The sequence below is a fragment of the Haliaeetus leucocephalus genome, unplaced genomic scaffold, assembly GCF_000737465.1.
Source record: "Haliaeetus leucocephalus isolate CR32 unplaced genomic scaffold, Haliaeetus_leucocephalus-4.0 Scaffold1007, whole genome shotgun sequence".
Taxonomy (NCBI): Eukaryota; Metazoa; Chordata; class Aves; order Accipitriformes; family Accipitridae; genus Haliaeetus; species Haliaeetus leucocephalus.
In genome coordinates, this window is record NW_010973443.1 from 3679575 (window position 1) to 3700570 (window position 20996).

Below are 20996 nucleotides of genomic sequence, written 5' to 3' on the forward strand. Positions count from 1 at the left end.
TTGAAAAAACATATTACAGCAAGTAACTTACATGTCTTCCTATTGTGAGCAATTGACAGTATGGACCATTCATCAATGGTGACTGCAAATCTCTTGACCAGCTTAGTTGAAATGGCATTCAGAATAGCAATATAAACCTAGCTTCATCAAATATGCACCTACTTTGGAGGCTTCAGAGCAAAACATCCAGTAATTACACTGCTCAAGTCTCACAGGGTGTCTCAACGGACATTTGGAATGGGTGCGTTTTTCATCCAGGCTACTGATGTAGTGATAGTATAGCATCATCCTGCAGTGGTTCTCTGCCTCGCTTACTGCTCTGCCTTCCTTTTGCTCCCCGTGGGCATTATCCTTTCCTCCTTCCCTCTCACTGCTCTTTCCCTGAACTGGAGCCCTGGTGGACAATGGGACTCGGAGAGGCCCTGGAGGCGGCAGAAGGAAGTCACAGATGAGATACATGTGGCTAGAGAAGTACTGGAGAAGATGGTGATACTGGGATGGTAGAGTTGTGGAGCCAGGGCTCCCAATGGTGGGGCTGTAACACCACAGCAGTGTGGTTTGGAAAGGAAGGACTTGTCACTGTTACTGATTTGTTATTAGTTAGAATTAATCATATTTAATTTTAATAGGAATATGGAACTATAAGAACTATTTTAGCAAAATTATGTATTGCATTTTATATATTTAACCAACAACTAACAGCTGCTGTGAAATCTCTTGTATAGCCCTGTACCAAGGCCGGAGGAATTGGTTAAAATCATCTAGTAGGAACATTTAGAACTTAGATAACAGATGTCAGAATTTCAAATTAATAGGAACTTAGGAACTTAAGAAAATGTATTATGTGTAACTATAAGAATTTGAGTATTGTCTGAAATCAGTTAACCACGGAAGCTTTGGCAAAGATTTACTTTGATCTAATTAACGAGAATTCCAATCAGTAGAGTTAAGTGAGATTAACCAATGATTGTTTTAGTATAAGAATATTGATGAGGTGGTGTGACTGAGGACCAATCACTAGAAATATTAAATTCAAGAATTAACATTGAATGTATTTTATGTAAATCTAATACATGATGGCAAAAAATCGTACTGCGCAGAATCACATGAAAGGTCAACTATCGGACAAAGTGAGGAAGACTATGGAAGACCACCAGAGGGCTTCTGAAGACCACCAGAGACCTTCACTGCGCCTGCGTAAAGGACATTTACATACGCTAATAACTTCCCAGAAATCTAATGAATATGTATAACATTACTCGGAAATCTAATGAATATGTATGAATAAGTTTAATATAAGGTGTATGATTTTGGTGTTCAGGTGTGCGTGGTTCGTGAGAGGACTTGCCCGCGCACCCGGCCATTAATAAAGAAGTGTCTGCTTATCTACACTACATTGGTGTTGACAAGTTCTTTATTCTGAGTTTTTCGGTAACATCACTGACCAACATCACTGGGTTACATGGGGTATCACCCCTCACCTGACACAGGCAGTCTCTGCATCCCTGCTTGCTAGAGGAAGAGCAGAAAGCACGAAGTACACGCTAGCCTAGGGGAAGCAGAGCTTAAGCACCGAGTCAAGCTATGGTCCTTTAGAGGTAGGTGAAGGAAAAAAAAAGCCTTGCCATTGACGTTTTCTCCTCTGCTGAAAGGAGGGAGACTGGGAAGAAGATAAGTACAGTTGCTGACACAAGCCTAGGCACAGGACTCACTTTAGGTTTCCTCTTGATAGACTTTTGCCAGAGGTTCCCTGTCCTACCAGAGAACTCAGCAGCTTACACCATAGAGGTGCGGCCCCCTGTCTTTCCTTGTTGAAGTGACAGGTGCTCTAATTCCCATCTTCGCTGATGAGCCCAGCATACAACACGATGATATTGGGGTCTGATGGGGCAGGGAGAAATAAAAGTCGCAAGCTGGTGAAAGGGCAAGTCTCAGGTCTTTCGATGGGGGAAATCTTGTCTACCTTCTGAGTGGGAAAACTGCTGTGGGGGGTACAGGGCCCGCTGTGTAGAGTGGGGTCACCTGGCACAGCAATGGGCCTCCTACTCAGCTTCCTGACAGCATGCAGCGATAGGCCCACTGCAGACACCACCTCACACTGGGACAGTGGCACCATGCCAGTGTCTCTGGGGGTCTCTGCTGGAAAAAAAGGAAGAAGGTGAAGTCCTGTCTCCCTGGGCTGGGAGAGGTGCCCGCAGCCAAGAGAGAACCCAGGGGATTCCTAGCCAGCCCTGCTCTGCGGCTGCTGCCACTGGCTGCAGTACAGTCAGGGTCTGACCTGGTGTGCCTGCAGCCCACTCCTCCATCCCATCACCACCCAGCTCCTCTCCCCACAGTGCAGCAGTGGGCAGCAGCCTTTCCCCACCCGGAGCTGCTTCCGGCCTCCATCAGAAACCAGCTCCTTGTTCCCATGAGCTGGCCCAGGCCCCAGCCAGAACCGCTCCCTCTCACTTTTCCTGCACTGCTCTCTACACCAGCCCCTCATGAAATCAGTGAGACAACATACACACCCTAGTTTTTAGTCCCTAGTTTGCTCTGTAACAGAGTAAAGAATGGGTAAACTAAAAAAACAACTGACACTTACCTTCAGAGCTTGGATGTTTTGTCAGGACCAAATCAGCTGTCCTAAACAGCTATGCAAAGCAGTAACTTGCACTGTATTAACCTGCAACCCCTCTGCTGAAAAATCCTGAAAATTCCCTGGTGAAATTTCCTGAAATCTCTGATAGCTATTGCACAACTCTGGAAATCATCCTTAATTTCCTATTTGCTTCTTCCAGCAGGGAGATACATCGCATGACACTGGTAGTGCTTACACTGACCACTGAAGGCAAGAGATGAATTTCAAAAGGAAACATTTCTGCTGGAATAGGTATTTAAACAAACAAGATTCAAGGCCATCCAGAGATTGGAGGTTGAGGCTAGACAGATGTCAGAATTAAAATAAATGCATTTAAAAGAAGTACTACCGAGTAACTTGGTGCGGTGGGACAATTTCTTAGGTGGCAAACCCCATTATGGCTGCCTGGTTCAAGTCTTGATGTCTAAACTTAGAGCTGAAAAAAAGGAAAAAGGGCTGAGGCAGGGCTAACAGTTTTTGGCTGGTGTTACATGTTGTACTTGAATGTATTTATTTTCTTTAAGAATAGGACAAATTGATGTCTAAAGTAATTTAGACTATCTTTAAGACATGAGGTTATGAAGAACCTTCTACCACAGAAAGCACTGCTTAATTTCTCCTTAATTTGGAGAAATTTAGTTTTATTAGAAATGTCACAGAGATGTGCACCAGTGATCAGCATTCCGAAACTTCTAGCAGGATGCCATGAAACTTCTGTCAGGATGCCAGCATGTCTTTTTAAGTTTAAAGTCCCTTTTCAGAAAAGCCGTATATAAAATGTATGTTGCTGAGTGCATATAAATCAGCAGACTTGATAGCAACTTTCACTCCAAAGCAGAAATTCTTTTGAGGCTGGTGTGAACCAACACATCCACATCCTTGAACCCCTTCTCCTGCTATGTTCTTTATTTACATAGCTTCAACTAATATTTTTATACTGCCTCAAAAGTTTAGCTTTCTACTCTTGCCCTATGTTTTTCATCCAGTCAATCCTATTTCCAGCTGCTTACTCTCATCCTGGCTGAAATTGTATCTTTAATCATGCCTGGTCCTCTTCTGCCCTGCACATTACTAAAATCCTTCTGATGCAGATCGCTAGAGGTAACCTTTGACTCTCCCTTTTTTTTTTTTTTCTCATTTACCTGTTGACTACTTTCTCTAGCATTTTAAGACTCTGTTTCATAAACCATGGAAAACTTAATTTTCTTTAGGTATTTATGAAGCCAACAGAATGGGGTTTTTTGTTTGTTTGTTTTTTAAAGCTGGAGACAGCCTTATAAAGTAAAATTCTGTCCAGGTATCTACAGCTTCCCAACACGATTTTCTTATGTTCAGCTTAAGTCTCCATTTCCAACTCTTAAACTGCATACACACACAGTTTTTTATGAGGGTTGTGGTAATACAGATGCTGAAAAGTGGTCAGTATTGGTACAATATTGTATCTCGTTTGCACCCATGAAGTATCCTTACTCACCACTCTCCCAATCCATAAAATAGCCTCCTAGTAAACCTGTTGCACTTTTCATACTCACAAGTTACTACTTTGTTTTTTCCACTGGCACTGTCTGAAGGAGATATGAATTCCCACATCAACACCTTGGACACAGCCTTAGATACTGACTTGTTGTTAACTGTCTAAAGGCTCTACAAACGGCTGTGGTTAGATCTCAGTATATCACTGCTCAAACCCTCCCTTTTAAATCGATACTGCCTCAACAGCTCAGTTGAGCAGTCCAGAAAGTTCTCTTCCCCAAGACAGCCTGGGATGCTTTTAAAATTAAAATCTCATTTCATGGCACAATCTGTTGACTTAATTATTACAATCAATTATATTGGCAGTGCTTTGTACTGAAGCAGTTTTATTGAAAAGATTGAATTTTTTCATAAATAAAAAAGCATATACTTTAAACTTTTTTCACACATGAACATAAAAACTCTGAAAGCTTTTAGAAATGAAAATTAACTATACAAAAATTACGCTATCAATGTTAAATACTTAAATTTTTGTTACTACTAACTGAAATACATTTATATCTTCTATCAGTATAAAAATCTTCATAGTAATGGGTAATACAACATGAATATTTCCTTTAACTGAATTTATTCACATTTTCAATACATAGCTATTTTCAGCAAGTCTCATCAGTCTTATGCCTTTCTCTTTCGTGGAGTCCCATTAAGTTCTGAAGGGGATATTTGCAGCAGTTGCTGTTGCTGCTGCTTCTTTGTGGGAGAGGAGATCCATTCTTCTGAGCTAAACAAAAACATACCACAGTAGCTTATAAACTTATACATATATTTGATATAATTGATGCAAAAGCACAGAGCTCCCACTAGTATAAATATTATAAACTCCATATTTGTGCACAGCTTCTAATTCCTGTAATTATTTCGTTAAAATGAGGAATAGCATCAGGCTAATATTAGACAGTTTAAATGCATGTGGATAAGAAAATTAAAATAACAACAAATATAAACAGACATAGTAATATAGTGAAAACTCATTCTGAGATTTAGAGAACCCAACTGAATAAGATTTAAATAATCTCAAAAATATGACCATAGTTCAGCAAAGACAATGATGCACTCATGAGGAGAGAGACGAGAAATGGAAAAGTCAGTTCCATGTCATTTTAAAGATACAGACTTACAGATTTCCCTGATTTTCTCTTTGAGGTGTGTGCAAATGCTCATTAGCCACTGAGGCAATGTAGAAGTAGATACAGGTAGAGAGGTAACTGTGTTAAATACTTTACCACCAGTTCACCTCAGACAGTTACTTAGAAAAAGTTATGTAAGAAAAATTCTTTCTCTGTTCATCTGCCCAGTATTTGACATTGAACCTTAAAAGACTTGACAGACCAAGCCATCTCAAATATTTCTGGGGTGCAGCAGAGCTGAATATACCAGAAAATATGGGGAACATGAATGCACAAAGATGCCAGCCAATCAGTTCAGAAAGAGAAACAGAATTAGAATTAGCAAGCGTATCTTTATATCAAGCTTAAATAACAGCAGAAACTTTAAATAAAAGTTACCTTGAAAATCAGCCTTACACAAACTCTACTCATTGTTGGTTATTGTATCCAAATACAAATTAAAAAAAAATAATCTCCCATGTAAAAAAACAAACTAGTTTTTGCTTTGAATTCAGGATATGGGAAAGTAGTGACTAGATTCAGAATAGACTTACCTATACAATTTTTTTACTGTTTCTCTTCGCATTCTTTTGGGAGGGATGGGGGTGTCAGACATATCTAACATATGATGTGGCTGAAGTAATGATTCAGTGGCTTTATCTGATGGAGTCATACCTATGAAAAAGTTGCAAGTAAGAACAAATTTAAACAAATATTAATTCTACTGGTTATAAATGGGCCCTGTAACAGTGGTGTTAAACCTTTGAAGTAAGGCTTTAGACATGCCATAAATTTTATAGTTACCTTATGTCTGAAACTGAGTTCAAAGATGACAGGTAAAAACATTTGCTTTACTTATAGTTGTCACAGAGTAAATGTTGTTTTTTTAAATATATTTTGAAATATTATAAATTATTTGTTATTGACATAAAAAACTTTTCTAACTAAGAAATACTATCCTTGCAGGATTAGGGGTGTTTCTTTTTATACTACAATGTTTTGATTGTGTTTCCTTAGCAAAAGCAATTCAGCTCTTTACTACGCAGTCATTTCAGAAAAATGTCAATGTTCTCTACCACTGGGCCAGCCAGACTAATAGTTATATAATCTCATATTAGTGAGAACATAGTTTCATGTTCACAAGACACTAACTGACCACATTTTTATTATCTGAACACATTACAGGGCACTGCTGGTCTAGACAATATCCACAGCACATACTACATACAGTTTTTCTATTCCTTCCCTAAAATGAGACATCTCTAAGCTCTTAATTAACTTTAACAATCTTCCTTCATAGTTTGAACCTGTTAGTTTGTAAGAGTAGAATACATCTGGATGCAGTTAACAGTTGTTCTCCTTTAGGACACCAAAAATATAATACAATAACCTACCCAATTTTTGCTCTATTAGCTTGAGGCTTTTCTCTTGTTCGGCAAGTTCCTGTTTTTTCTTCTGCATTTCTGGAGTGTTAAGTGACTGCAAATGTAAAGCAAGGTCCTTATTCACATTTTCAAGTTTCACCACTGCTGCACGGTATTGCTGAAGAAGATCTAATTGAAGAATAAAATAATAAAACACAAAACAGTAAATAAGTGGTCATTTTGATTTAGAAGGCTACCAAATACAATCCAGACAATGTATAAGATTCACAAGAAAATATATCTTTCAAAAACACTACTTAAAAAACCCCCACTCAAATTTATAGTGGACCAGTGGCTGTTCTTAAAATGACTGTAAAGACAGACTGAAAAAAAATAATCACATCTAACATTTTGATTCCTCTTTTCTTTTTCAGCCCATATCTTAGATCAGAGTAAATTACCAGTGAACCCTGAAAATGATGTGGCAAACAAGTATTTCTTTACATATCTTGTCACTTGTGTGCTCCAGACTGAATTCTCTAACTTTGATGCCATTAAGTGTGCTTGTAGTATGTTTTGCTTTTAGTGCTGCAAAGCTGAAGCTTGTATTACTGACTTGAATTCTAGTCCACCTTGTGGAACAAGAGAACATTTACTGAGTTTCACTTTGTCCCACCTACAGAAATTTAAACAAGGAGACAGCAGTAGACTCAGGTAAACAAGGGTGTATTTTGCTGACAAACTTTGTTCCTCTTTTAACATATGAGACAAAGAATTTTTCTTTGTCCAGGCATTGAATAAATATGTCAAGGAATAAAGAAAAGGTTCACGCATGTTAGCCCAGGCTCATTCATTTTACTTTGTGGTGAATATGAGGAAGCTTGCACAAAGCTTAAGTGAACACTAAATTACCTTACATTTGCCACAGGGAGAAAGCATTCACACAGATAGTTACTGCAGACTGACAAAAGGCACTGTAAATTCTTAGTACAGTTTATTTTAGAAGTACATTGTCAGTGTAATCACAGTTTAAGTAACTGCTTTCCTTTTATGCTACAAACATAGTAGAAGAGCAAGTCAGAACTAACGTTAAGGCTGAAATTCAGTTCAAAACAAATCTTGCGTAAAGAGGTGCTGTCCTTTATATGGAATTTCACTACTATTTTCCTTAAATGTTTAGTCCAAGCGAAATTAAAACATGCCCAATTTACCATGATTGTTCCTGTACTAAATTATAGACAATTCCAATTTAATTCACATTGGGTAATAATTGAGTTCAACAATTGAAAATGTGGTGATAGAAAAATATAGTGTGCTAAAACCAGCATATTTCAGCCTGTAGCTGAAATGCTTACTACGTTTTTCCTATATGTAATATATTTTTACTGAAATGCCTAGGAAAGATCTTTTTACTCTTTTTTTCTCCCTCAACTGGTCAATGTTAAGTAGTTTGCTCATATATAAGGCTACTCCAATAAGTACATGTGTTCTTTCTATCGTTCCCCCGTCCCCTTTCCACTGCACATTTCTAGGTATAATGTTATGGAAAAACTTCATGTCCTTTCTTTTGAAAACTAAGTATTTAAGAACAATCTTATTTGTGAATAAGACACTTCAATGTTTTACAAGTCAGTCAGGTCAGCTGTTACATGTCATAAGGTGCCATCTTTTAACTTAATTTATAACCTTTATTCTGAAAGGAAGAATCCAAGCACATAATGAAATATAAGTGATCCTGCAGGAAATATAAGGCATCTTCTTCTTAGGGAAATAATGTAGATGTTGTGCATAACTGATGAGAACAGGAATTTTTCTATCACTGCTTCATAGAGCTTACTTGCACAGTAAGACATTCTAAACTGGTGTACTGATGTATGCTGTTTCTGAAGGAAGAAGACCTGAAACGTGTTTTTCAAGGATGCCTGCTGTTTGAATGATTACTACTGCTTATACTCTTGCTTTAATAAGACTAAGAAAAAGGGGGAATATCTCATGATCATTATTTTTGCTTTCAGGAAATTTAATAGCTATCAGCTTTTAAGAAAATTCATAAATAGGACATTGTACAGGCCACATTTCTTAAAATAATTTTATGCTAAATTGAAGTTTTCCTTTTTATATTACATTAAAGAATAACAAACATAGGCAAGCAATATATTTTTGGAAGTTTTGTATTTTCATGACTTCATTAACCCACCTATCTGTCCAGAGAAAGTAGAGTAAAGTTTTGGCATAGGTGCTCCAAATACCATTCCTCTGAGTTTGTCCATTGGAGGAGCTTTATTCTGAAGGCCTCCAAATTTTCCATTGCTGCGAATCCTGTCTCCTTCCCTAGTCAGCAAAGTAGGGCAATGTGTAATTTTTACAACCTACACAGGTATAAAAAGTGATACTAAATTAGTAACTCCAGGGAAAATCTAAGTTTTTAGCAATGCTGTTGTGAAGCTTTGTGTTTTTCAACTATGATACAGCTTGTTCTCTAATGAGAACTTATTTACATTTCATGACTTCTGCTTACAAGTAATAGAATGCATATATTAAACAGTACTGTTGATAATTATGAAGACTAGATTTTTGGGTTTTTTTTGTGTCCTCAGATTTTAACAGAACTCTGGAGGCAGAATTTAGATCTATACTGGGAAAAAGATAATTATCAACATACACTATGAAGTAATGGCAATAAAAATCAGTGTTGATAAAAAATGTGAGCACTTATTCAATTAGTTCATGAAGATGGCTTTTTTTTTTTTGAAATGCACAAGATTTAAAGCATCTAAATTCCAAGGGATTTATTTCTTATAACATATTCAATAAAACTTCCATAAAGTTGATAAAATTTACCTGTGGTGAGTGACTGGAAAAAATGGGGTGACAGACTGACCAAGTGAAATGACCCAGACCTCATTTTGAGAAATGACCACATATACAAACTCCTTTTCCTGAACAGACACAGATGGTCAGTCTCCTGACACTGATTAACAACCAAGACCTGACTCTCCTGCCTTTTCTGTTAGATTTTTCAGTAAAAAATATATACTTTTTGATGAAAGAAGCACACACAGTCTTCACAGTTGAAAATGGTAGCTATTTGTTCACTTGATGGACACTGAAGTGGTTATAACACATGATGAAAATTAAAATATTTACATCAATCATCTGTTTTTTACTATGAGTATATCCATATTTCTGAGACACTCTGGAAACATTCAGGACAGTCCTTGTTCCCAGGTTACCAGCTAGTGGTAGCCATTAAAAAGGGAATGGAATCATAGAGCAAAAGAGCTGGTCAGGCCCAGAGCATAGAGCAGGAAATCCGTGCTGTGCTGACTCTGAAAGAACGAAACAGGCAGCCAATTTTAGATGCCACCAGAGATTCCTTATTAACTTGTTGTTCTCTTAAGAACAACCCTGCAGTACAATTTCTTATTTTTCTGGAGAGGGGAAGAAAAAAAAAAAAAAAGAATGTCCAGCCCCAAGAGCTTAATATTTAATCATACAGTTCTACATTCTTATGCTGAATCATTATTTCAATTCTAGCAAACTCATAAGCTGAAACAGAAAGTGCCCAGTGTCAGGACTTCCTCAGAGACTCTTGCCTGCCAAAATGTGTCCCATTAAACCTAAATAAAATGGGTCAGAAAAAGGTCTAGTAAATTTCACATCAAGACTTTAGTAATTTTAGTGGATCTGAAATTTCATCATGTGCCTCACACTCCTGTGTTTTATTATACATACTGGGACTAGGAAAGTACTGAAGAACTTGCATTTAACACTAACAGCAAAATTAAAAATGTTTATCTTTAAAAACATGGTCCCATGCTTCATGGCAACATTCACATGGAATTTGTTGAATGAAGGTAATTTTGTCAGTGCCAATAATAAAGATTTCATTCACTGTTAAGTGCATCGAGACCTACAGACAGTAAGCACATTTACAGCTAATGCAGCATTAAACTTAGCAATCGTTCTAAGTTTGTAATGTATTAAATATGTAGCTATGCAAAATATTTGTTTTAAAAAAATATCAATAATAATTGAAACATACCTCTTTTCTGTAATGGTTGGCAGCATCCAAGTTATCTATAATGATAGTGTCACCCAAGAGCATCCCAAACACTGAAAAATATAATTTTTTGAACCATGAAATTTCTCCGCAACAAAATAACCTGAATTTTGAAAAATCAATTCTGAGGCATCATTATTACAGCTTTTCAGATAAGTGCAAGGGAAATAGCATGTGCATGATCTTTTTTCAATGAAATTTTATTCTGAGATTGAGATAAATATGCAATCTTCTTTTTTCATCTAAGACTTCATAAAGAAAAAAATTTACTATGTTTAATTGCCTTATGGCATAATTGACTGTTTTTTCCACCAAATTACTCTCTTGATATCTTACATTCACATTTATGACGAAACACATAATAAAATCCCAAGTTTTAGGAAATTATATAAATGATAATTTTAAGTCCTCCTTGAATTGTGTTCTTAGTTTCTTAATGTTTCTTAATATTCAGTGTGTTATCAAAGAAAAAAAAACATTCACAGGCTGATGATCCAACTGAGTTTAAGACTTTTCTTCTGCTAATAAAAGACTGTTCTATACAAAGTCTAACTTGATGTAGCCTTGCATGAGGTATGTCAAGCAATGTGGTTTTCAAATTCCCCCAAGGGACACTAAGAAGAATTTCTAGTTAAAGTCTCTTACAATATCAAAATTTCTGAAAATAAAGTGGACTAAAAATTGTTTTTTATTAACAGTAGAGAGGATTATTTCAATACTGGGAAGTTGTGAAGTAAAATAAAAAACTTATTGAACTACTTACAGATCCCAACTCTCCATATAAAGGAGTAGGTCTACTTAATTTAAGAAAAAGAGTGTAGGAAAAGGTAGGTACTGCTAAGTTGTTAGAAAGAGCGAGAGGATGATGGTTCCCTAAACTGCAATATACATAAAAATTGAAAGCTTATTCTCACTGTAACTATTTAAGCATAACATACATAGTCATGTACAGTTTGGTCTCAGTGTACATTAATCTACACATTACAGTGTACTGGAAAAAACAGCCTAACAAAAGCAGTAACATATGCAATATGAAAATATAAAACCAGTATCACGATTGTCAGTTTCTGCTTACATGAGCTTGGGAGTAAGATAATGCTGCAGTAATTTAAAAAAGAAAAAACCTCTAGTATATACAGTAGAGAAAATAAAAATAAAACAACTAGCAGAAGACAGTGGTCATTGCTGAAATTTTCACAACTCTTGTTTGCTAATGTCATCATCTTTTTACCAGCAGACCTCATGAGGAATCTACACTGGTATTTGTAAATGTCTCAAGGAAGATTACTGAATGGATTATGGTTTGTGATGTTTCTGTATTTCATTTATTAAAAAGAAAGAAGTTATGAACAATTTCTTTAATATCATTTACCTGTTTGACAATGCTCTACATTATCTGGAAATGCTAACAGATCTCTGGCAAATACAGGATTTCCAATAGGTCTGAAGAAGATTTTTCCATTTCTTAAGTGAGGCAAAGGCCTAGTTAAAGAAAGGGGAGAGTGAGGGAGAAGAAGAGAAAAAAGTAATTTGTCCTTATTTCATTATTGCTTCTGAGAATCTAGTCAGAAATGTCAAAATGAATTGAATGCATCTTAACACTTCCACATTAGGTGCTAAGTGATCCCAACATTATCTGAAATGCCAGTTATATTAAAGATGCTTTGTTGAAACACTTATTTGTAATAAGACATATATCCAACAAGTTCATATGACTGATTTTACGGACAAGTTTTAATACACTATTTTATAAAAACTGAGATTTTTGACCTTATAAATACATCTGCACATGATATGTTTTCTAAAAGTCATTCTTGATGATATTAGCAGTCATCTTCATAAGCAAATTATTTTCAGGCACAGAATTATTATATTTTCATTTATCTTCCAGGAAACCAAACCAGCAGAATGACATTCTATTACTACAGATGATTTTAAGGAATGTACTTTGGAATTCAATTTTTAAAAAAAGTTAGAATTTGATTTGAAGGACTAGAATTATTTAAAAAAAGTTCCTGTTCTAGAAAACATGTAGGAATGAAGGAAAAAAATAGATAGATTTGTCTTCTCTTTTTAACAGAAACACACTATTAAATAAAGAACAAAGCACAGCAGTTAAAGATACAAGGCTATTATTTCAGCTAACATTTCAAGTGACATTACTGTTGCTGTAATTATGATGCCAGAAATTTTATGCTTTGAATCTTTAATAGGAGTAAAGTTTAAAATACAAATTAGAAAAAAAAAATGTTGAAGAAGTATTTAATACAAATGCACAAATTTCTTTGTTTTTTCTCTACCTGTTCCAATCAGGGAGTGTCTTCTTGTAAATAGAATCAAGGGGTAACACTTGTTGTCGACCTTGAGTTTCATCAAAAATAGAACGAGCGGCTTCAGTAGTCAGTGTGACTACACAGTCCATGTCGCTTGCCAAATGCCAAGAGATAACTTTTGCTGCTTCATTATCCTCAATTTGAGCTAAATGTGCAATCTGTACCACAGAAGTTAGAATAGTCAAAATAGAAGCCAAGACCACCTCCCCTTTTCATACTAATTACAATCATCCTGCAGCTTCAACCAGACATTTAATTCCCCTGTTGATGGCTCTGTTAGAAGAGCTGGTCATCTGATGGGTTGAGAATGCTATCTCTTTTTAATACTCCTCAAAAATTACTTGCATATTCAGTTGACTAATTTTCCATCACTACCACTTCCTGGAACCAACAAAACTCATTTGAAGGCTCTGAGAGAAAACTCACCTTGCCTAAAATATCCTGGTTGCCTTTTGGATAGTTTGGGAGGGTACAAGTTCGTCTTGGCTGTTTCATTACTCTTTCTTGATCCAACATCTTTTGTTTTATAAGAGAATCCACATACTGAAGCTGAGAATTAAAATTTAAAGTTAGCAAGCATGCACCATTGGGCTGAGCTGTAGAAGTAGTTACTTTATCTGCTGTCAGTCAAGTTCCTAAAAAAAAACATTCAATAATCTGAAACAGACTCTTAATATATAGGGGACCACTGCATATAATCTCAGAGGAGAGCAAAAGGACGCACACTGTAGTTGTGACTATGAACTTTTTTATTACTACTTTTTTCTTTTAAAGACTTCAGGAAGCTTTTCACAAAGAGCTACTGGAGCTTTATTAGAGCCAAAACTGAAGAAAATTTAAATCAGCAGGAAGAGACAACCACAAATGTACAAAAAGAAACCATTTTACAAAGGGACTATATCCAGCCCTGAAAAATTCAGCCAGCAGGGGGAATTTGGGTATCATGATTGCAGAATGTGTATAATTTAATTCTATTGATTTGTGATTAATGACTGTAACACTTGTTTTTATTTGATCTAAAGATAACTGATTGTTTACTTTTTTTTTTTTTTTCAAAATGTTAGTAGTTTGAAAACTGTCCCTAGAGTTTCTTTAAGATATAATTGGATCTTTATGGGAAATTAGTGATGGGGTAGATTGCCCTGAATCTTTCAAACTTCTTTTTACATCAGCTTTGGCAGTAACATATGAAATTCTCTAATTCTCTGAAAAGAAGTGTTTTCCTTTGGTCTACTTATGCCAGAATACATCCATTGTATATTGATCAGCCTGCAAAAAAAAATTATGAGAACTAGCAGTACCAGTAACACAACTGGTAACCTTAGCAGAAAGGCAAAACCAAGATCAGGATATAAATTAGACATTTTTCTTATTCCTCTAGCAGTTTCTTTAAGAGACAGTCATATTGGTAGAGCAGTAAAATTTAAGTTTGGTATTGATCCACAAATTTTCCTCATGGTTTAAACTTTCAGGGTTTCGGTAACAGGTGCTTGTGTATATACCAGTGTGATTCAATAATGTTATATAATGATATCAATTTCATATTAAGATTAGATTTATTTTTAAGATGTTATGGAGTTTAGTAAGAAATAAGCCATACTGTGTTTGTCTGTGGTAATTCAATCTGGTGTTTTCTCAGTTCGTTCTTCAGGTGAGTTTCTCTTGTTTCAGCTTCTTTAACCTGACCTGAAACCAATAAAATCAACAAAGAGTAAGGAAATATTAGAAAGCAATGGAACACTTCTTACAGAATTTCTTACAGCTTTTCAGAATTATGCCACGCACAGCTGATCCTATCTACTTCTTAATTTCAGCACAGAATATCAGAATTTGTCCAGAAAGATTTTGTGATTTGTCCAGCTTCTAAGCAATTTCAGCAGCTGCCATCTCCTTCAGCTTCAGGAAGCAATGGGGCCAGTTCTTAGATCAGTCTGAGGATGTAAGCTCTTTTCATCCTCAATTGTCTTTCCAAATGGTTCTCTAACAGGTGAAATGGCAAGAAGGAAGGGAGGAGTAGTAGCTAGCACTACCCTCTTTTGTCTCTTATATGGGACACCACTTTCTGGACAACTCTCATATCTGAACTGAAGCAATTTTGGGAAAAAAAATATTAAACAGATGAGTTGCTTTCTACTCTATTCAAACAGGTTTATATTTGGAAATGTTATTGAAGCATGAAGTATAATGTTGTGCTCTAACTTACTCTAGAGATGTGCAAAAATCTGCAAATAGGAAACAAAACTTTTTGCCTTTCACACCGGAATTCAGGAATTTGCATCCGTAATGACAACATGCAGTAAGGAAGTAACAGAGTCATAGCCCTGTACTAAAATTACAAGAAAAAGCACCATCTTCTAATTCCAGCATGCTTTATTTACATTTAGTGATTACTTAAAATAAAAATTCAAAATGCATCTATTAAAACAAACCTTCTGATCAACAGATAGGATGATTCAAACAAAAAAAATAATGCAAAGAAAACATTTCCTTCATCTCTCCCATTCCCATAAATCACTGCCCTCACAATGCTCTGCTGTTTTAACAGACTTTATAAAGGATTACATTTGCTGAAGAACATAAACAATTAATAGCTACACAATACTTTTGAATAATGTATATAGGGTCAAATGTGGGGCAAAAAAGTAACATTTTGAAAATGTAAGACTAACGTTTTGAAAGAGGTTTATCTATAGTTCATTCCCTAAATTGTTTTTAGGCAATTGTTGAATTTCCAGATGGATGAGCGTTCACACATCCATTGCAAAGATGGGAGTACAAGGCAGTCATGGAAAAACTGAATCAGACCACCAGCTTCAGTGTTTTATTCCTCCTTTTGACCCATTCTGATATAAGATGTTCTACCTCAAATCAAGACCCTTTACAAGTAGGTCTGTCTAAATAACTAGATGCTTCCCTGCTAATGCAAAGATATACTCCCTTCTGCTCCCCTCTAATTACTGCATCTCATGATTTCGGTACCAATTTTTCTCCCCCTCTGTATTCTCAAAAGTAAAAAAAAGGAAAAAAAGTCTAATTCACAGGAAATTTATTTACATATTTGATTGAACTTACATTTAATTTCAGTAACAAGCTGATTAGTAGTATCAAACCAATTTCTGTAAACACCTATGGACTGAGATAATTGGTCTCTCTCCCTTGTAAGTGTTGCCATCTGTTGCTGCTTCTTGAAATCTATAGAAATAAATATTTTTAGAAGAAAATACAGTAACATACTTAGTTGGTTGAAACATCAGCAAAAATCTATTAAGCTATTACACAGTTCTGAAGAAGTATTATGGACCTAAAAATAGTTGGTTCTAAGTAAAAGCAAGCATTTTAGAGTAATTGAAACATACCATTGTAAAACATAAATGACAGACAGTATGGTTCCAAAGGTTTTTTCAAAGCTGGCAGATCTGGCTCAAATACAAGAATATATTCACTGCTATCTCTTCCAGGGCTGTTTTCAGCCAGCACTAGATTCTAATAAAACAAACAAACAAACATACCTAAGTTTATGTTCACACTTGAGGTAACACACAAAATAAAATAAACATTCTTCAAATACTAAAACTTTTAAGTTACCTAACACATGATGTCTATACAATATCACTACAGTTTTAAGTATTGGCTTGGAAATGCCTTTTATACCTAATAAACAGAAGTAAAATACAAAGATTTAGCAGTAACTATTTTATTATTTAAGAATTAAGATTGTCATTTTACCTGTTTAAAAAGTCTTATTATTTTTGGCTATGTATTTTATTTCAGATATATATGCTCAGAAAAAATATTCTCTGCACTGTCCCATAAGCAAGATTTCCTCAGATTTACCTCATTCAGCATGTGAACAAATGCAAATGGAACATTAAAAACAAAGACCCAATGCATAAGCACAGAGAAGGAAAAAGAAACTATTCCCATTGCTGAGTTAAAGTGACTGCTGTTACCATGGAAGTAGACAGCAGGTCCCAAATGAATGAACAATACATGTCCAAACACTAACATGAGCATCCCATTTCTTATCAATGCCTTATTGAAAAGACAAACTAAATCCTTCACCTTTCTTTACAAACACAGGAAATATTATAAAACCATAAAGAATGATAAACAGAAATAAAATTAGTATAGGTAATATCTAAATGTGCTGTTACTTTGGGAAAGGTATCATGCATAAAATGAATAATGCTTATAATAAAACTCATACTGTTTCCACCTTTAACATGTAGAAATTGCTACTCAACTGGCCAAATCAAGAGAGGTGGCTGCGGCCTAAAAGAAGAGATAGATATATAACCTTCAAAGATAGTCTTCATGGCTTTCAAAAATATTGTAGCTACATATTTAATCAGGAGAAGTAGTCTGTAGTGGAAATATCTTTTCCTTAGAAAATTTATACTAATAAAAATCTAAACATTTTTCTTCGTTAAACAAGTTTAGTATTCTTGAACCTCAGTGTAAGGGTAAACACATCAGATTATCAGCTTCATTACACTGATGCTAACTGAACATAATTATATTTATAAACAAGATGGAACAATTTCAAGATACTTAAAAAAACACTAGTGTATCCCCTCCCCTTCCCATTATTAGTCTTCATATGAAAAGTACATTGCATCACAACCAACAAATCCTTGCCGCAAGAGTTTTGTGAGTTGTCTAAAGTCAGAGAACTCAGTATAAACTAGACAACTGAAAACTGCCTGAAGGGGGAAGAGATACGGGATTCACTTAAATGGAATTACTCCTGATGGAAGACTAGGGAGCACAAGTTACTGTCAAAAGCAGTAGGATCTCATCAGATCACAGTAATGAGAAAGCAGAACACCCCCCCCAAGAAACCAGGAATATATATGTAGAAAGAAAAAGCATGTGTTTACGAAAAAAAAATACCAAAAAAACAAAAAAAAAAAAAACCCGCCCCCCCTCCCCCCCCCCCCCCCCCCATTACATAGGTTGTTAGCTTAGTCACTGAAGCAATACTGGAGTATTTAGGTTACAATGTCTCAGTGGCAGGTTACTAGTACATGGAGGTAAAAAACCAGTTATTTCTGCGCCGGTGAGGAGTCTGAGAAATTATTCAGTAATTTTATCTGAACTGTCAGAGTCCACTCTATGGGGTTATTATTCCCCTCAACAGTATGAACTTTTAAACATCTGTTCAAATTTCTATACCATAGGTGTAAATGCCAGATCTGTGGAGAAAAGTGCTATTTTATTAGACCAGTGGCTATACCTGTCTTTTTCCCACCCTACCTACCCAAGAAAAATGTGTTCACAAACCAATTAATTGATTACTCCTGAAACATGCTTGCACAACAAGAGAAACTCAGAGTACACCATAAATCAATTAATGTATTAATTTTATCTGACACCTGTTTTTCATACATATTTTGTCACTTTTCCTTATGGATCAGAGTAGACCAGCGTTTGTCAGATCGTTCAATGAAAAATGTTTGCCCACATTAATTGGATGTTTCCATCCTTGACTGTTATTGACAGAGAATTTATTTATGCTGTGTCATTAAGTTTCATCTATGTAGTTCCATAAAAGCAGCTGATGTACTGAATAAAATATATTATGAAGAAGTTTGTATGTAGGATCTGTAGATTTTAGTGATTCTACTGGGGTTTTATTGTGGTGACTTCCAAAATGTATTGGGAGATTTTGTATTTGTTGCTAAGGCAGTGTCTGCCTCCACCTGGCACAGACTGATGCTGGTCTGTTGGGAAGCTGCTTCCAATGAATGAGTTAGAAAAGGTGGCTGAAAAAATTTCTTTAAAAAGTTGGATCGTCCTTCAGTACGCCTTCTAACTGTTTGAAGATTTCCACAGACTTCAGGCTAATAAAACATGTGACAAACAGAGGAACCAAATGAAGTGGGGGTATACTTTTGGTCTGCAATTCTTATATGATACTTAAGCAACTTAAAAAAACCCCCATGTATATATACCTATTTCATCACATGAATAGTCCTGTTGACTGAAGTTCTCTGTAGACTTTTAAGAGAGAGACTGTGACCGTTCCACTCAGAAGAAATGTGTGGGTCTAGACTCAGCTGTTTTTTTGGGTGTATTTTGAACAGTTTCTGGTTTTGTGCATGTGCATGTTTTAACTTGTGTCTTTTACATTATATTTTGTAACAACTATTACAAATGGAACTCACAGGTTTTAATAATTCAATCTGTATTTGTTGAAGAAAAAGTGACAGTGATGACATGACTACAATATGCAGTACTTTCAGAGGTATGCATAACGCTACAGCCAGAGATTCAAACTGAAATAAGGCAAGCACTTTTAACAGTCAAGGGCACTAATGACTGAAATAAAGCATAAAGAGAAGTGGTAGTTTTATCTTTACTTCTTCAAAGGACGATAGGGTGCCTTTTTGCAAAGTACATATAAGCCCAGTTAGCTTGACATAAAGTAAAGAGAATCTGGCAAAATCTAATTATATATATATGAAGAGATCAGACTAAATGATCTTAAGATATTACAGCCAGTTAGCATTATAAATAAAAATGCAAAATACCACTAATATTAAAAGTTTAACTAAAAATTGCTGAAGTTTTATTTACACGTGAAATTCAAATGAAGAAAAGACTTATCCTGGATCCCCCTATATGCCTCAGTCCCTAACTGAATGTACTTGTAAAGCTCCTGTGCTGGTTTTGGCTGGGGTAGAGTTAATTTTCTTCATAGCAGCTAGTTTGGGGCTGTGTTTTGGATTTGTGCTGAAAACAGTGTTGGTAACTCAGGGATGTTTTAGTTGCTGCTGAGCAGTGCTGACACAGAGTCAAGGCCTTTTCTACTTGTCACCCCAACCCCACAAGCAAGTAGGGTGGGGGTGCACAAGAAGTTGGGAGGGGACACAACTGGGACAGCTGACCCCAACTGACCAAAGGGATACTACAGACTGTATGATGTCAGGCTCAGCATATAAAGCTGGGGGAAGAAGAAAGAAGGGGGGCGACGTTCAGAGTGATGGCGTTTGTTTTCCCAAGTGACTGTTACATGTGATGAGGCCCTGCTTTCCTGGAGAAGGCCGAACACCTGCCTGCTGGTGGGAAGTGGTGAATGAATTCCTTATTTTGCTTTGCTTGTGTGCATGGCTTTTGCTTTACCTATTAAACTGTCTTTATCTCAGCCCATGAGTTTTCTCACTTTTAACCCTCCTGATTCTCTCCCCCATTCCACTGTGAGGGAGGTGAGTGAGCGGCTGCATGGTGCTTGGTTGCCTGCTGGGGTTAACCACGACACCTCCCTCGCTTGGCAAAGATAAACAGTTTAAAGAATGTCCTTCCTTCAGGTTTTCTGAAAATCAGCAACCAAACAGAGAAAAACTAATTTACCTACTTATCTGTAAGCGAAGACTAAAATATATGCTAAACCTCCACAAAACACGATGAGGTGCAAGATCAACTTTGAAACTGTAGGAAAACAGGCCTCATTAGATGCATTGCTCACAGAGCTAACTGTGTGTTTCAGTCACACTTACAATTTCAGCTGATCCTCTGTCAAATGGAAACTCAATTGTACTGACTTTCCCCTGAAACTGCGGGATCTCTGTGTCATCTTCACTGGGGCTCTTAATTTTTGCTATTATTCTGCCAACTAGATCAATTCCAGTGCGGTTATTGTATTCATCCTGTAAGTAAAAAAGACAAAGTTAGTTTGGAACATGAACTGAAATAAGTAATCCATTTATATACTGCATTGGGGTTACATGGCAAGGTGCTGGCAGTGGGGGGTGCTGCAGGGGCGGCCTCTGTGAGGAGAGGCCAGGGCTGCCCCATGCTGAACACAGCCGGTGCCAGCCGGCTCCAACTGATGCACTGCAGGGCACGGCTAAGCCCCTAAGCCAAAATGGTGGTTCCTCTGGGAAAATATATTTAAGAAAGGGCAAAAATGCATAGAGGAGAAGAAGGGGGGGAAAAAAAGTGATACAGCAGAGGGAACACCAAGGTCAGAGAAGG

At 36.3% G+C, this 20996-nt stretch overlaps 1 protein-coding gene across 10 annotated transcripts in view; it reads right to left on the bottom strand.

Moving 5' to 3' along the window:
- Positions 1–3967: 3967 nt before the first annotated feature.
- SMCHD1 (structural maintenance of chromosomes flexible hinge domain containing 1) overlaps positions 3968–20996 on the bottom strand; it is a 90034-nt gene continuing 73005 nt past the window's right edge. For 8 of the 10 annotated variants that reach the window (XM_010584867.1, XM_010584864.1, XM_010584862.1 and 5 more), the window contains 12 exons: positions 20519–20668; positions 16376–16502; positions 16092–16211; positions 14620–14705; positions 13446–13568; positions 12987–13177; positions 12059–12168; positions 10669–10739; positions 8821–8992; positions 6654–6812; positions 5814–5934; positions 4478–4874 (listed from right to left, as the gene is read on the bottom strand). In XM_010584867.1, coding sequence (XP_010583169.1) covers positions 4769–4874; positions 5814–5934; positions 6654–6812; positions 8821–8992; positions 10669–10739; positions 12059–12168; positions 12987–13177; positions 13446–13568; positions 14620–14705; positions 16092–16211; positions 16376–16502; positions 20519–20668 — 1536 coding nt within the window. In that variant the 3' untranslated portion in view covers positions 4478–4768. Of the gene's footprint in view, positions 4875–5813; positions 5935–6653; positions 6813–8820; positions 8993–10668; positions 10740–12058; positions 12169–12986; positions 13178–13445; positions 13569–14619; positions 14706–16091; positions 16212–16375; positions 16503–20518; positions 20669–20996 lie in introns of all 10 variants that reach the window. The other 2 variants (XR_775456.1, XR_775457.1) reach the window with 2 other exon arrangements.